Raw genomic sequence first — 16154 nt, forward strand, 5'->3', positions numbered from 1 at the left:
CCTGGGCTGATCACTATATTTCTGGAGGGGCCATAAAAGAGTTAATCACATGGTCAAGCTTAGAGGGTCAGAGAGCGCACACACGCACTCACACACTCAGACATGCACGCGCGCAAGGTCTATGCAAGGGAGCCAATAAAGGAAGAGCCATTTGACAGTTGTATGCCTTTGTTTTAACCAATGACTGTAAAGAGCGGTTCTGCTTAAATAGGTAGCTAGCACAACATGCTAGCGGACAAACTTTGTATCACCATGGCGTGTGATGTTTTGTCTCCATGTGGGCCGGCCGCAAGCAATGAAGCTTTCTTAACTTGTTCACTGACAGACTGTGCAATGTTTGATAGATTAATATTTCTGATATAGGTAAATCAAAAATTAAAAATAACCAAATATGTTGAGCGGGTAGTAAATCAGTAGTCCTGAAAGACTACAGATCTCCAGTTATCAGGGGATTTACATGCGTTTACACATCCTCACTGACAGGAGACACTGAATTAGCTGTTGGTTAGCCCTCGAAAATGTTCGCTGCGCACGGTAAAAAATGAATGTTGATACAGAATGTTGAGTTTAAACAAGATAAGGGCGCACATTCTCACATCTGCTCAAAAGTTTCCATGACTGCCCGCACATTCTCACGTCAAGTTAATTTTTATAGGCCTACATCACACCGTGTGCGTGAAAACCAGCATACTCAAGTTTTTCGTGGTATTCAAATAATTCCATAGCACGCGATTATTTGTGTATATTCAAATTCAGTTAATAATTTGTTGTTGTTGTTATTCACTGTAATAATTCCAAGGACCACTAAGGTGAAATGAATAACAGGCAGTGGCGATTTTAGACGCTTTTGGGGGGTGCTCAAGCACACCTAAATTTAATCTCAGCACCCCTAAAAATAATTAATTAATTTTTATTATTTTAAATACGTTTTTGTGCTAACGTGTTAAAACAATGTTTATTTATTGTTGACACATCATTATTGGTTCATTTGATGCTGGTAGTTCATGAAGAAAGGGACTTTGTTTTTTTTATTCATTTAATATTTTGAATAATAATAAATAAATGTATACATTGTTATACAGTGAAATTAGTGATTTATTAGTAAGGGGGATTAACACTTTTGCAAGGCACTGTATCCATGTCACATTCTCATTGGGGGCTGAGCCCCTCTAAAGGTCTGATCCTATACCCCTGATACCAGGTAATGTTTAGAACACCGGTCATTTATTAACCCAGAGTCAAATTACTGTAATTCCATTGGTATTGGCATTATTTTGTATATGTTAATACAGTGTTCAGTTTCCCATTTTCCGTCAAACACAGGGGACTTAGTTTTGGTTGTTTCGCCAATATTAAACCCCTGCAGTATAAATTATACGAGGTGCTGCTGGGAGCTGAACCTAGGATCTCCTGTTTACAAGAGAGGTGCTTTCAACCAGCTAAACCACAGCACCTATGAATCTGGAACATTGGATTCAACTACTTGAAGCCTCTGAGTGATGGATCGGACTGCATAATGGAAGCACGCCCAACGTGGGGCTCAGTTCTCAACCTTAGTGACAGTATACCTTAACATTTACAAGTTCCAGATAAAAAAAATTCGAATACAAAGTTAGGTGCTGCTGGGAATTGAATGCATGGAACCCTTTTTATGAAACACGTGCTTTCGTAGGCAATTGACTTCATGAAGACCAGCTAATCCACATCACCTTACATTGTTAGGAGTTATTGTGTCATGTTACTTATGACTTGTGTATGTTCACTCACTTCTGCAGCATTTATTTTCAATATTGGATATAGTAGACAGGACATGTCTAATGCATGACCAGAATTTATATATGGTAACCTTATATCCATTCCACACAATAACTAGGGCCTTGCCTTTTGTGGACCATTCTCTCAATTTCCCATTCTGGCCAATTCACTTTCAACACATTTGCTTTAACAAACAAACTTTTTCCAAGTGTGGGTATCAGTTACTGTTTCTATTAAACTTTTTTTTATAGGCATTATATGACGAATGTAACCTGATTTTTAGTTCCCGCTTTTTCCAACTTGCAAGTTTTGTAGCACTCAATTCTCTACATTCTAATGCCAGATATGTTTGACAATTGTACCAGCAGTGCTCTCAACAGGTCCTTTTTCTATGGATTAGACTGTATAGACGGGTGTTTTCTATGGATTAGACTGTATAGACGGGTGTGTTTGTGCATGCACAGCACACTGTAATTTCTTGCACAACCTTACAAAAGAGTTACAGATAAACAAGGAAAACACATTACCTTTAGCGTTAATCCTAAATATACACAGTAAATAGAAACCATTTATGTAATGCACCACTTTATTTCCTTCAAATAATTTAGGCTAATAATGTTGTACGTTCGTTCTGATGCTTCCTCCAAGCTCTTTGGTGTCTACATGGTCAACTCCTGTAAAAAATAATAAAGTGTCAGTGTCAGCTGCACTGGCAGTAAAACATGGCAGAATGTATTAAACTACAGGCAGAATAAATGTGGTTCTTTACCATGATGGCATTGACAATGTCATTGTTGTTGTTCTTTAGTGCGCGGATCGCCTTCGCTCGTGACACATTGGCTTGTGACATCACCAGTTCAATGTCCTTGACCTCCACGCCAGTCTCATCCACCTACAAACCATAGAATGCAGCGAATTTATGAAAGAAACAATAAAGTAGCTATATATTTTTTGTAAAAACACATTCAGTGTACATTTATGCTATGTACATGAGTAGGACAACAACACAGGGAACTGAACGTGTTGACACTCACCTCCTCTTCTTCACTCTCCTCCTGTACTGTTGGTGTTTGTGTGTTCTCCTGGATACTGGACACTGCCTCTCCCTGGACCTTAAACTTCTCTGCAGCTGCTAACTGAGCTTGTTGTGAAAGGTCCTCAATCTGGGTTGAATAACAATGGACCTTTAGACAATTGTAGGCCTACCTCCTTTTACAATGAACACAACACACCTTGAATGAACACAGATTTGATTAAACGATGACATAAGGAATTATCACAGCAATAGCAACTATATACCTTGGCTTCACCAAATACAATGTACGTGTCAGATGCTGGGCTCTTGTACACGTCTGGCTTCGGGATGACAAACAGGATGTTCTTAGACTTCCTGATGGTGACTCTCGTCACTCCTGCCACCTGACGCAGACCCAGCTTGGACATGGCCTGGTGAAGGATCGAAAAGAAACTCGTCAAATGGGAACCTGGGTAGATTCCTTCAAACTGAACTACAGACGCCACAGGAAGTAACTGGCCTTTCTTGCTTTCTTTTCACTTCTGCTCTGTTTTGCTTTGCTGACTGGCTCCTCGTCGATCTCAGCAGCGGCAGCAAGCTTGGGAAAGAAGGAGAACGTAGAAGTTACTTATATTCCGACTACAAAGTCTCAGCCTTGAAATCAAGTCTAGTTAAAGGCTCACCAAAAGGTGTGTTGTCCTACCTGAGCTTGATGTGTTTGTGCCTGGGCTGAATCTTGCTCCTCCAACTCTGGGACAGAGTCGTCACTGTCTGAATCTGTTGCCGACCCTACATGCAACCCCAAAATGTTCAATTAGAAATGCATCGCAACCAGATTCAACAGTCATATTTACTGGTATAACAAACTGGTTTCTTAATAGCCCCGATTATTTTGCCTTGAGAGAAACAAACATGTAAAATGTGTGATACCAAGCTTTACCAATTACCATGAATAGCTGTGATAACTTTCAGAACTAGATTACAAAAAACAGCTAGGCAGCCATATGGATGCATAAATCCAGGGTTTCCCGCAGCAGTTTTCAGTTAAGGCGGCCGCCTAAGCAACACACGCCTGCCGCCTTAACTACGTCGTCGTCCCCTGCATTAGTCTATTCCCCCCCCCCCCCCCCCGGTCTGACAGCAAACACCACCCTACCACCTTAACTAACACATTTTCTGCGGGAAACCCTGTAAACCCAACAGTGATTTAGCACTTAATTGCTAATAATTTTCTCAGAGTACAGTAAATATTCTCTCATACAAGTTACTAATCAAAAGTGGAAACCATCAGTAATTGTTAACATTATAATGTGAATAATAGTTTAATCACATTTATGAGATTTCAAATGCCACACCTGAGGAAAAGGAGGGAAGATAAATGTTTTATACTGTAAAGCCATCAACAAGTATAATGCTCTCGCACTCAACAGTGTTAGCAAACCTGGAGGATGCATGCTTACAGTGTTATTCTTTTTACATTCAACATCACGTATCAAACAATATAAAATACTTCAACATTTAATATCAAGTCTGCGTGCAATAAAATGGAATGTTCTTCATTCAGGCAATATTCAACTTCAATAGTTTTGTATCACGGTTCAGGCAAATTATCTCATTGTTAGTGTCTGAACACACAACGATTCACCCAACACATATCTCGATTAATATGCATCTACATTTTATGACAGGTGCCAGGGATTTGCCTATAGGTGATTTAATGTTAAGTTGTTAATGCCACTTCCGTTGCCATGCAAGACAGGCACAATATGAAGAGAAATACCCTTGTTGTTCTTGACCACAGGCTGGGCTGTGGTGGGGTCTTGGAGGTCTGGTGGGGGACCAGTGATGAAGATGGGGTTTACAGAAGGTGCAGAGACAAGTGACGGAGGGGCTATTGGAGGGGACTTGGTTGGTGGAGATGAGGGGTCTTGGAGTATGTACTCCTTTGGTGAAATCAGTGGGGGAAGATCGTCAACCTCTTCAGGGTACTGAACCAGGGCAGCTGCTGGGGGAACCGCTTTCGGAGCGACGACATCCACACCAGCAAGGGCAGAGGTGGCCCCCGAGGTCTCCTCTGCATTGCATGGAGAAGGTGCAGAAGACCAATGGACAAAGCTTGTTGGCGTTTCAAAATCGAGTGGCTTTTCAATGGCAGCAGGCACAGAGGTAGTGGCAGAAGCTGGTAATGGCGCAGCGACAACGGAAGCAGCGGTTAAACCCTCTTCCTCCCCAGCCGGCCCTTTGGGACACGTGTCTACCCACTCCTTGGTAGCCCCAGACCCATAGGACAGTTGAGCCTTTTCAGCGAAGGCCTCCGCAGGTGGGGCGACGGCCACGTGTTCCTCCTGTTCCTGTACTTGATCGACGGCAGCTCTCTTGGGAACGCTAAGGGGGAGAGCCGTCCAAAACGACATGGGTGCAGGGGCAGCAGGCTGGCAGGTCACCGTGAACGCAAACGGGGAAGCTTTGAGCGACGCCGCTTTCGGAGCGTCTTTGTGCGACGCCTCGGCCGGAGACTCCACTTCGGATGTCGAATCCTCTGGAGAAGGGGTCTCTGCCTTGGGGGCGATGCCTAGGACGGGGGCGACTACAGCCGAGGCTGGGGAAGAGAGGGAAGCTTTGGATGGCATGTCCTTTGATGGAGGCGCAGCACTGACATCCAGTTGGGGGGGAGATAACAAGGCAGAGGGTAGAGAGGAGAGAAGAGGAATGGCAGGTGGCTTGTGGACATGTGGCGCAACGCAGTTGACGTTTAGTCCCCCCTCAGACAGAGAGGGAGGCGGGGGTCTGGCTAGAGCAGATGCAGGAGCGTTAGATTCAGACGGGGCTGGAGGGGCAGCAGCCATGCCTGCAGCAGACGCGGGTTTAGTAGGCTGTAGTATGTTAGTGGCAACCAGCGGTCCGTCTCTGAAAGCACCATCGTTTTCCTTGGCGTCTTGGATTACCTTGGGTTGCTGGCTATCCCCGTCTCCACCAGCAGGAGGGGAACCCACAGGAAGGAAGGCTAGGGGCAAGCAGGGAGGGGTGGAGCAAGGGAAGAAAGAGGGCGATGCTGAGGATAAAGCGGATGGAGAAGGGCACTTGGTAAAGACAGGTATTTTTGAGGAGTATAGAGGTACGTACACTTTCTGGGCCCCACTTTTAGTGTCATTAGTTCTAGGACAAAAAGGGGAACTAGTGGTTCCTCTGTGTGTGTGTGGAGGGGGAGTGGGGGGTTAAAGAGCTTAAAGAATTTCACTTTGGATTTGCTCATGGGGCCTTGGAGGTGAAATAAATATTATATTTTTCCCTTTCTCGCAAAACACTAGAATTGAACATAAACCTTTTTTTTTATTCAACCAAATGTATCAGTTAGCTGTATGTTTACCATTTGCAAAACTGAGTGAGACTACACTACAAACTTGCTGTAGTGTGACTCAATATACATGTTACTTGGCAAACAGCTCACCAAATAACACAGATTGTTCCCCCACAAAGGCGCTGAAATACTTGAGTCACCAACACACTCCAATGAAAGTGAATTCTGCTACTGGCAAACGGACGAGCACATATCTCTGAAAACAGTGACTAGTGTCTCCATTTTCCAAACATGATTCACTAATGAAAACACAGTTCTCTTTCTTGAACAAAGAAGTTAATTAAGTTGCTTGAAAGAGAGTCACACCACCAGACTTGACTGCAATGGTTTGATACACTGTAGTCATGTAGGCTTGTGTGCAGTGCACTTCTAGGCTTTGATGATCTGCTTACTATTTTCACTTTTGTATGTCAATTTCAATAAAAGCATAAGCTTTTAAACCCAGTCAGGTCACAATTCACAAGTCCCAGTGCAGTTGCATTGCAAGATAACCATGAGGCAACCATAAAAATGTACATCTAAAATTCAAATTTCTCTAGAAGCACAATATTAGCAAAAAAGTCCATTCACTAGCAGATTTACATTTATGCATTTAGTAGTGATAATAGTGTGTACTTAAAATAAACATTGGGCGTCTTTCCTTTGTGTTTTAAGTTACATTTTTCCTATGTAAACCACAGGGATTTTGAAAACACTGGGACCTCTTAGTCCTATTTAATTCACCAGGGCTGCGTTTCCCAAAAGCGTTGTAAGACTAAAGTGATCGTAGAATCCATCTTATGACGGATCTTAGTTTTACGGGCCGTTTCCCAAAGCCATCGTAGCTAAAGTGGCTCTTGAAAATTCGTAGATTAGCCTACTCCTTACGAGCATGTTCGGGAAACGCACTTAAGAAATAACAATGGTTCCGTTATTTTGCTCGTAGAAAGCTACGATCCATCGTTATCGGGAAACGCAGCCCAGAGCGATTCTGGGTGACAAATTACTTGAAAATATTGGTGGTTAGTGTCCACGTCTGTCTGGACCTTCATCCTGGTCTTTAACCACATGGTGTTGCTGTAAAGCCATGATTACAGCACACTCCACTACATCTCCCCCACTCTTCGGTCAAATCCATTGCGATGACTTGCTCCATGCACCTTGAACGGTGTGATCTTCAAAATCAACCACAGGTGTATCAACGGCTGGCAACTCTGATATCATATTTTGACTTGGTGAAACTATGTCCTTCAGCTTGAAATGTCCTGTGTTTAGGAAACACAATAACACATATCTTGATGACTTTTTGGCGGGTTCAGTTGCAGCTTGGTCAGTGGAAAGCAGATGGCTGTGCAGAGTCAGCATACCTGCCACAGCGTACCTGCCACAGGCATTACAATCTTCCACTCCCATCCTTGTTGCAGTGGCAATCGAAAAAAACATCAGACCCTAGCCTTCATCTTGGCAAGCTACACCATCCTCAGCAGGGCTTTAAAGAGGGTAATTCTTGACCTCAAGTGGTGATATGGCTGTGGTCATAACAGTCCAGAAGAAAGTACAAGGAGGAGTAGGGAGAGTCGTCACAGAAACATTCACATATACAACTGTGTGTCTAATTTGATGACAAAGTGCGTCATCAATGCGTAGGTTCAAACTTAAAAGCAAAAAACTGAAGGGACAGCACAGACGGTAGCAATAAGGCTCCAACGACAGGGTCAGATTGATGACAGCAGAAGTAAATAATAACAGCAGTAAAATTACCTGACTTGATGTTTACTTATTTTCCAAACATAATTGAAACATATTTGCAAACAAATAAACTATTCAGTTGTTTTGAGTAAAAACTAAAATATCCACCCAAGACAGATTTGACCAATTTATTACAAAATGATACAAAAAATGAAATACAAAATACATACTAGTACTGTCAGACTGTCTAGGAAGGTTTAGGCTTTAAACTTTCAATACAACCCACATTTTTGGAAGATGTCTTAATAATGTTTTAATTGTGACTTTCTATAGAAAGCAAAAGCGCACCAGGATTATTGATTGAATAACAAATGACAAAACCTGTGGTTGTAATTACAGCCTTGTTATGAATGAGTTCCAAGGCCTTAAATGCCTTTGATTTAGCACGTTTAAGATGAGTATTACAAACCTGTCTCTGCCTGAGGCTGTAGCAGGTCCTGTTCCATAATGGGAACTGTCTCTGTGGCTTCTCCTGGCATGGCTGTGGACAGATGAAAAACTTCAGTAACACAAATGCGTTTCATTTGCTAAACCAACTGTAGCAGGGAGATACATGTCTATAGCAGTTTGGGAACTTATTTTGAATAACGGGCTGTAAAGCTCTGATCTAGTGACTAAGTGCATAGGGCTATTATGCACTACAGCAAGTAGAGATTCTTAAAACACTGTCAAGCTAAATTATATTTTTTAATTGAATAGTATGCTGCACAAAGAAAGTCCCCTGGCACTAACTTTCTAGCTTATTGCTCTTTATATGCTAGCTACACACTTATACCTGTGGCTAATGCCAGATACTGTCTATGCACTATACATGATATATTTACATTAGATAACATGTAGGCCTGACTGTATATTTGCCCATGCTGGCATATGTAAGGACCGGAACTTAACTTCTTAGTTGTGACATCCACACATACCTCAACTTGAAAGTACACTTGTCTAGCTTCTGGACTGGATACATTGCATACTAATATAGCTAGCTACTCATGTGTTGTTTATACTCGTGCTAGCAAGCGGGAAATTAGAAACTTAAAGGAGGGGGGGGGTAGCTAGTTAGGCTAGGTATGCCTCTTTTTCAAAGGTTAGCAAAGATGGTATTGCAACACAGTGAGCCGGCAAACTAACGATAAACGTGCTAGCAAGCTACCTAGCTGTCGAAGCACTGCCATTATTATTGCTATTGGAGCGTAGCTTGCATCAGTGGTGGTGCAGCACTGCCGCTTGTATTGAACCGTGTTAGGCTAGCTAGCTACGTTAGGCTACTTGGCCATCAAGTGAGTAATCCATTAAATCCAAACATTTTCAATCCATCTTTGTGATATAAAAGTAAAGAGACACGTATATAATAACAAAGAAATACAACTAACTATTTGGTGTTAGATGTCGTTAGATTGGCACTGGAAAAACTTACTGTGAAGGGATTCAGATCCAAGATGGTTGGCAATTAACTACAGTTACCACAATGCCTTAAAACGACAGGCTTCCGGGTTATTAATTCATTAACCCTTAATTTACCGTGTTGTAGTTGTAAACAAACTCAGTGGACACGTAATCTCGGAAAGGACAACCGACGTCTATATGAGAAAAATATATAGGGTTCTCATATATGACCTTTTATAGTTTTTTTTCTCTGTCGGAGCTGAGGTGGCCTACACTTGCTGAACAAGCTTTAGTTTAAGAAAAACTGCATTGCCCGGATGTTTTCAATCACCAATATGTTAACTGTATCCAGTTACTATGATATGAGCGGCAGAACGTGAGGGCATTTGACGCAAAATATCATACAGTGAAGGATTGACATGTCTTACACCAACATATAACATAGCACACATTGTAAATTGTAATATGCTGAATCAAAACACGTACCTGATTCACTAGCATTAATGGGTTAGGGTTGTCCTGCCTGTCAATCAGACGATCTATTAACACTGACATTTAAAGAACGAAAACATTCGTGGGTGATTCAGTTTTTAAATTGCTCAACAATATGATCCTTTTTTCATTATTCAATAATGTGATTCAGACCCACAGTTCAGTTCTAGTGACGAACTTCCTGCTTACATTTGTCTCAGTTATCAGCTGTTGGACATGGACTCAAAGGAAGAGGCAGGGAGACGTGACATTAAAGTGCAGGCAAGTACAGCATTAGTCTCTTAGCTAAGTAGGCTATAGAACAGCCATTAATAATACACATTTAGCTACTGTTGCACGAGGAAGATAAGAGTGTACGGGACGGGTGTGTTTTCTGTGTGTCGAAGGACGTAGCCAAACTCGTCGCTACTCGCGAGCAAGTGAAAAGTAGGCTAGGCGCAGCAGCAAGGATTCAATGGATTCGGCACTGCTAAAATGAAAACAAAATCGAAATGGATGTCTGCAACGAATATGTATCATATACATCTTGATTACACACGCCTTCTCATTAATACATACACTACTGCCTGTGAGTAAAATATAATTCGATGGAAGATACTCGTCGTTGTGTTTCATCCTCTAATCTAGCTGGCTAGCTTTCTATAACCTCACCCAGCGAGCAACGGCAATAGGTGAGACCCATTCCACTCCGCATACCGTTATCCGAAAATGGAAATTCCGCACTTCTATGGAGCTATAATAATCTGATATGCTAGCTGGTAGCCTTATGGGAATCCTATCTGCGGAACTGTCCTATCACTACAGTATCATACTTCCGTTTAAAAAAATATGTTTCTCTCTTCAACAGGACGATAATTGATCGATTAAGGGAATTTATGGGATCACAAGGTAGGTTAATTAATGAGTTTATGCAAATACATTTCTTTGTTTCATATGAGTGTCAATAGACCTTTCTTTTTAATTTATTTTTTTACAGTGAAACGTGTTTGATCGAGGAATTGAGGCGCAGTTTCCTTTGTTTACAGTCTGCATTGTAGAACAGCTGATGCGTCCATGCAATGCAGGTTTAGACACGTTTTGCGACCATTGCAACTTATACATTCGAGCTCAAGAGAAACGAAAACACTCGCTAAATATTCAAACAATCAACGTTATTTAACGTTTCAATTGTATCATATTTATCAGACAGGTCTCACACGGCATCGTTCAGTCGGGACAACTTTCTATTAATTCAGAGTAGGCTATAGTCTACACACCCCGGCAAAAGCTTTTTTCAGGAGGACATAATGTGCTCATAATACACGATAATATAACGTTGTATTGTAGAGATTATTAAGAATTTAGTCACATTAAGAAGTTTGGATGAATGTGACACGAAAGAGATATCCCTATAAGACAGAAGTGGCAAAATAGGCTTGTGAGAAAGTTTGATAGATTTCATAATTTAGTTTGTTGAAACAGAATTAAGACTTTCATGGGTCAAAATAGAAAAATGATTTCAAAATGATGATGCAGTATTCAACTTTGGTTATTCGTAGACCCTAGCTTTATGTTATGCATTCTTTTCTGCCACATAATGTGTTTTTGTGATTAAGTACAACTACAGACAACTGTTGATCAAGGCCTGGGGGGGTGTAACAAAACAGTATTTTCTCTGTCTTGCAGTTTCATCTGATGAGATGAGTGTGCGTGCGGGCCAGGGCAGTGACGAGGTGCTGGTGTCGCAGGCGGTCTGGGACTACCTGGCTGCCGCCGGTCGACCCTGGCTCATTGACTTCCAGGACAAGCAAGGCATGAGCGCTGGCATTGTCAGGCGGGGGGAGCGGGGGGGCTGCTGCGCTGTGCGGCTGCAGCCGGTGGAGGGCTTCAGGAGGTCCGTGGCCGGGCTCCTGGAGGGACCCATATCCAACGAGACCCGCAAAGCCTTCATAGACTTGTGCCGCTGTGCCCGGAAAGAGATGAGCAAACAGGATGGCGGTCCTAAGAGGAAGCGCTCCCTGCTCCCCTGCGTAGGAGTCCTGGAAGCTGACGGGGAGGGGAGCCTGCTGCCACCCCCTCCTCCGCAGCCCCGCCGCTCCCAGAGGCAGCAGCAGAGGTACAAGAAGCCAGCCGAGGACGAGGCCTGCGTGGTCCTCTCCATGCCCCACGAAGCTCCGCAGAGGAAGGAAATGGAGGTGGGCATGGGCTCGCCCAGCGAGCCAGAGGACGCCTCCTGCTGCTCCATCTGCATGGGCGACATGGTGGAAAAGACCACCCTGGAGAGGTGCGGCCACGCCTTCTGTCGCTCGTGCTTGGACCAGGCCTTTAAGGTGAAGAGAGCCTGCCCCGTGTGCCGCTTGGTGTATGGGCAGCTCATCGGGAACCAGCCGGCCAACGGCAGCATGATGGTGGAGAGAGACCCGGGTCTGGAGCTGCCCGGCCACGAGGGATACGGCTGCATCTGCGTCATCTACAGCTTCCCCCCTGGTCTGCAGGCGGTGAGCACACAGTGGACACAGTACATCACTCGAGCTATCTAAACACAACATTTAAACACTTACAATATAGCATATAGATAGTGTACATAACTCATGAATAGTCAAGGGATGAATTCTGATGCCCGGTGGTGATTTGTGTTCTCGACCTCAAGGCCCCGCTCATGTCCTCTAACCTAATGAAAGGGATGTTCTCGTGTCATTCTGCCCGGTAGCCGGAGCATCCTAACCCAGGGGTGCGGTACTCGGGAACGGACCGCGTGGCTTATCTCCCGGACAGCCCCGAGGGGAACCGTGTCCTGGGCCTGCTGCGCCGGGCCTTCGAACAGCGCCTTATCTTCACCGTTGGTACCTCCATGACAACGGGCATGCATAACGTCATTACCTGGAACGACATCCACCACAAGACCTCGATATGGGGAGGGGCGCGCTGGTAGGAAACTCTGGCTTTGGGCCGGTTATAATTTACAGTGGCTTGAAAAGGGCAGGGAATGTTCCCTGAGGCAAAAAAGGTTTTTAATGTTATAAAGGATTGATTTGAGAAGTGATATTTCACTATGCAATGAGAGGTACAATTTTAGCTTTTGTCAAGGGGCAGATGATATTCTTCTGTCCTTGACTAAATGTCACTATCCTTGTCCTTATATTCTTCACTGACAAGGTTTATTCCCCTTGACAGCTTTGGCTACCCGGATCCTACTTACCTTGTGAGAGTGACAGAGGAGCTGCGGGAGAAAGGCATCACAGTGGACTGACAGCTAGGAAACGTGGCATTCTGGGACATTCTAGGAACCTCTGCCTTTTCCTGCTGCTGGTCACGACTAGGCTGCAGGTTCCAGCCAGTCTGATGGCCCACCAGACCCAGGGGCCCAGCTGAGGAGTTCTCTCAGCAGCCTCAAGGATGTCCTGCCGTGGAGTCTTTGTGTCACCTTGACTGATTGATCCTGTGTTCATTGGCATTTCTTTGAGTTCTGCTAAACCCAGCGCTTTGTGTGAGAGAAAAAGACAAATACGAGTGCAGGGCATTCTCGTGTTAAACAACCCTGAACCTTTTTTGGCAATAGTACAGTTTAAAAATGCACTCTTTCGAGTGGGATCGTTGTGTACTTAAGTTGTAGGTACTTAAATATTGTTTTGAATTATCACGTTTGTTTGCTTAAGTTGACACAATAATTTTTTGGTACTGTTGATTTCCTTGCAAAGGAAACTCTTCATTCCCATGTTGCAAGCACATATAGTTTTCTTTCCCCTCCAGTAATGTTTATAGAATAAGTATTTTTTCTATTTAATTATGTTATTGATCTGTTATCTGGGCTGTGGTAAAGATAGGTGGCAGAATAGCACTGCTTCACTAGAATCTTCTAAAGAAATCATTCTGTACAGGTATTGCAATCGAAAGCACTCACAAGCACTTTGTCAAGTTGTTCAGTCAAGGAGGCTGGTCGATTTGTCCTTCTTCCCCGAAACGGAAGAGTGCTCCTAGCAAATGCAGGTGTTGGCTGCCAAGAGCTTTTACGTTAGCTCGGTAGCTACAAGTTGATGTCAGTTGCTTGGAGCTCTTCTTCATCCCTCCCTCTTCGTCTTCCTCATCTTCCGCCCCCCTTTCACCTTAAACAGGAGGAATGTTTATCCACGTCTCTGCTGCAGCGCTGGAGCTGATGTCACAGGAATGTCCTCAGCCAAGTTCTTTGGCATTCACCTTACGATCCCCCCCCCCCCACCCCCCCCCCCAAGATGCCACTTCAGTCGGGCAACAATGTACTCTGTTCTACTTAGCAGATTTATATGATGATGTCAGACTACAAGGGCACATAGCCACTCATACCAAATCAAAGGCACAACAGCTATCAATCTATGCCCCTTGTCCCTGTTACACTCTGAGGCTGGTTAGATTAGGAATTAAAAAGATCTGTGTGCTCTTTGGACGTCTAAATAAGTCATCTTAGTTGAAGTTGTATCTAAGGAATGATAACCATGTTCAGATTCCAGTCCCTCATAGGGACATGGTCTTGTTTGAAATCAATTTGTCTTTTTCTTGTGCCTTCCTTCTATTCAACAACATTGAGCATGTCCATGTTTAGAACTAAGCAGCTCTAATAGGCAGTTAAGTGTTTTTTTTGGGGTTGCATTATGTTTGTATGCTCTTTTGCTTTGAGTGGTATAAATTCTACAATGTATGAGAATACAGTGTACAAACAGTATTTGTATTTGTTGTTCTGGTCGTTCAAAAGCAAAGCTTCTCAAAATTTATGCTGTGCACATCATTTCAAAGGGTAGATTTTTCATATGCACATGCTTGATCATTTTCAACCACTACATCAGAAGATATGCATTAGGCCCAAGTATTGTATTAATTATACTTTTTCTGTTAACATCTATATAAATATTTTGCTGTTAAGGGGACCAACTCTTAGGACAATATCTTTGGGAAAGGATTGTCAATAAATCTATGCAGTACATGTTAGATGGGGCCAGAATGAAGGGATTGCACATTGCAAATTGAAAAGTTAACGTTTTGCTTTTCTAATTGCGTTGATTGGTATTTTATGAGTCTGTTGATATTCAGAATAATGTGCTTTACATTTTAATACTTGAATAAAAGGTTATGTTCTGTTCCTGTTTGCGGTAAGTTTTTCTTGTTCGCGGTGTTTTCTTGAAGAGGACATTACATTTACCATTTTCCAACAAAGGTCTGGACTACCAGCGGTGCATGCATTAACTTTTTTTATACACACTCCAGAATTTGAATCTGTTTCTGTGCATAGAGATGAGGGCTGGGCCTATGTGCAGCCCAGCCTTTCCAGACTATTCCTGACAAAATAACCCCAGCTCATGTTTACTAAGAAGGAATGGAAAATACTGCCCACATTTTTTTTTATCTCCAACAACAATGATTTAGAGAGCGCCTCCAAAACAGATAAGAGAGTTACAACCTAATCTTACAACCCAGTTCAGATTTTGGTACCAATTATGGATGGTAAGTTTATTTTTTGTTTATAGTTTGTAATGCATCGTTAACCATAAAAGTAATCCAGTCGTTCATGGTAATCCATTAAGATATTGAGTAGTTGTCTAGCCTGCATGCTGAGCAATCTTCATTTTAGTTATCCTGCTTATCTTTACAGAGTTCAGGAGGAGATTTGTCTAAAAGGATTGTCTGACCCTGAAGCACTTTGAAGATGAATTTATCACAAAAATAAATTCTACCAAGAAATAGCTGCCAATCAATACTCTATTAAACACATTTGTCAAGAAAACATGGCATGATTTGGTTTGTCATTGTAATTTCCCCTCTTCACCAATAGAGGGCAATGTTCTCCTCTGGGAAAGAAGTGCCTTGAATGTTTCTAGTCCTATTTAAAACACATGCTGTTTTTCAATAGTCGGAATATCTGTTCTTTACTCATTCTAAGTTGCCCTAGTGACCCCAAAATCTACAACTGGCTGCCACGTTGAGCATCTAAGCCCTTTAGAAGGAGTTAGGAATATAGCCTTAGCAATGGATGTGCTGCATTATCATCAGAAAACACAACTGCAACATGCTTTGTCAGTCTGGAGCCTCTGAATGTCACAATTATGATAGTATTGTCATCTTACAACAACAGAATATTCACAGCAAATCAGTGAACCCTCCACGGAAGATCTGAGTCATGCAACCTCTCCAGAGCAACGTGAGTCATCATGAACGACAGCTCATTTCATACATTCCCTGTCATTGCATCTTCTAATTTCACTTTGGCTATCAAAGGCTCCCTCCTTGATCATTACTGAACAACAAGCAGACAAAAGCAAGGAGAGGAGGAGAGGACTGAAGACTCAGCTCTGCTCTCCACACGACGTCTTCGAGGTTTCACAGCCCAAAGTCAGGACAGGCAGCACAGCATCTGCTTCAGAGGATGACTCATGTGTTTCTATGGGGCTCAGGGCAGCTTTGGCAACAGTGGCATCTGCA

The 16154-nt window shown here is 43.0% G+C and overlaps 2 protein-coding genes across 4 annotated transcripts; one reads left to right on the forward strand and one right to left on the reverse strand.

Moving 5' to 3' along the window:
* Positions 1 to 2263: 2263 nt before the first annotated feature.
* On the reverse strand, positions 2264 to 9877 carry LOC136945496 (nascent polypeptide-associated complex subunit alpha-like). Of its 3 annotated transcripts, XM_067239365.1 has the most exons (9): positions 9723 to 9859; positions 8266 to 8337; positions 4551 to 4844; positions 3474 to 3559; positions 3291 to 3368; positions 3055 to 3201; positions 2790 to 2918; positions 2525 to 2647; positions 2264 to 2429 (listed from the first exon to the last, which is right to left on the reverse strand). In XM_067239365.1, exons 2-9 carry the CDS (start codon positions 8333 to 8335, stop codon positions 2415 to 2417), a joined length of 942 nt encoding a protein of 313 aa, XP_067095466.1. In that variant the 5' UTR covers positions 8336 to 8337; positions 9723 to 9859; the 3' UTR covers positions 2264 to 2414. The 3 variants fall into 3 exon arrangements, with proteins under 3 accessions (XP_067095466.1, XP_067095468.1, XP_067095467.1); XM_067239367.1 differs by lacking the exon at positions 4551 to 4844 and having other exon boundaries at positions 9723 to 9877; XM_067239366.1 differs by lacking the exons at positions 4551 to 4844; positions 9723 to 9859 and adding an exon at positions 9268 to 9324.
* A 51-nt stretch (positions 9878 to 9928) lies between these two features.
* On the forward strand, positions 9929 to 14817 carry dtx3 (deltex E3 ubiquitin ligase 3). Its single transcript, XM_067239368.1, has 5 exons — positions 9929 to 10399; positions 10576 to 10616; positions 11394 to 12205; positions 12418 to 12635; positions 12882 to 14817. Exons 2-5 carry the CDS (start codon positions 10604 to 10606, stop codon positions 12955 to 12957), a joined length of 1119 nt encoding a protein of 372 aa, XP_067095469.1. The 5' UTR covers positions 9929 to 10399; positions 10576 to 10603; the 3' UTR covers positions 12958 to 14817.
* Positions 14818 to 16154: the final 1337 nt, after the last annotated feature.

The sequence above is a fragment of the Osmerus mordax genome, chromosome 7, assembly GCF_038355195.1.
Source record: "Osmerus mordax isolate fOsmMor3 chromosome 7, fOsmMor3.pri, whole genome shotgun sequence".
Lineage (NCBI taxonomy): Eukaryota > Metazoa > Chordata > Actinopteri > Osmeriformes > Osmeridae > Osmerus > Osmerus mordax.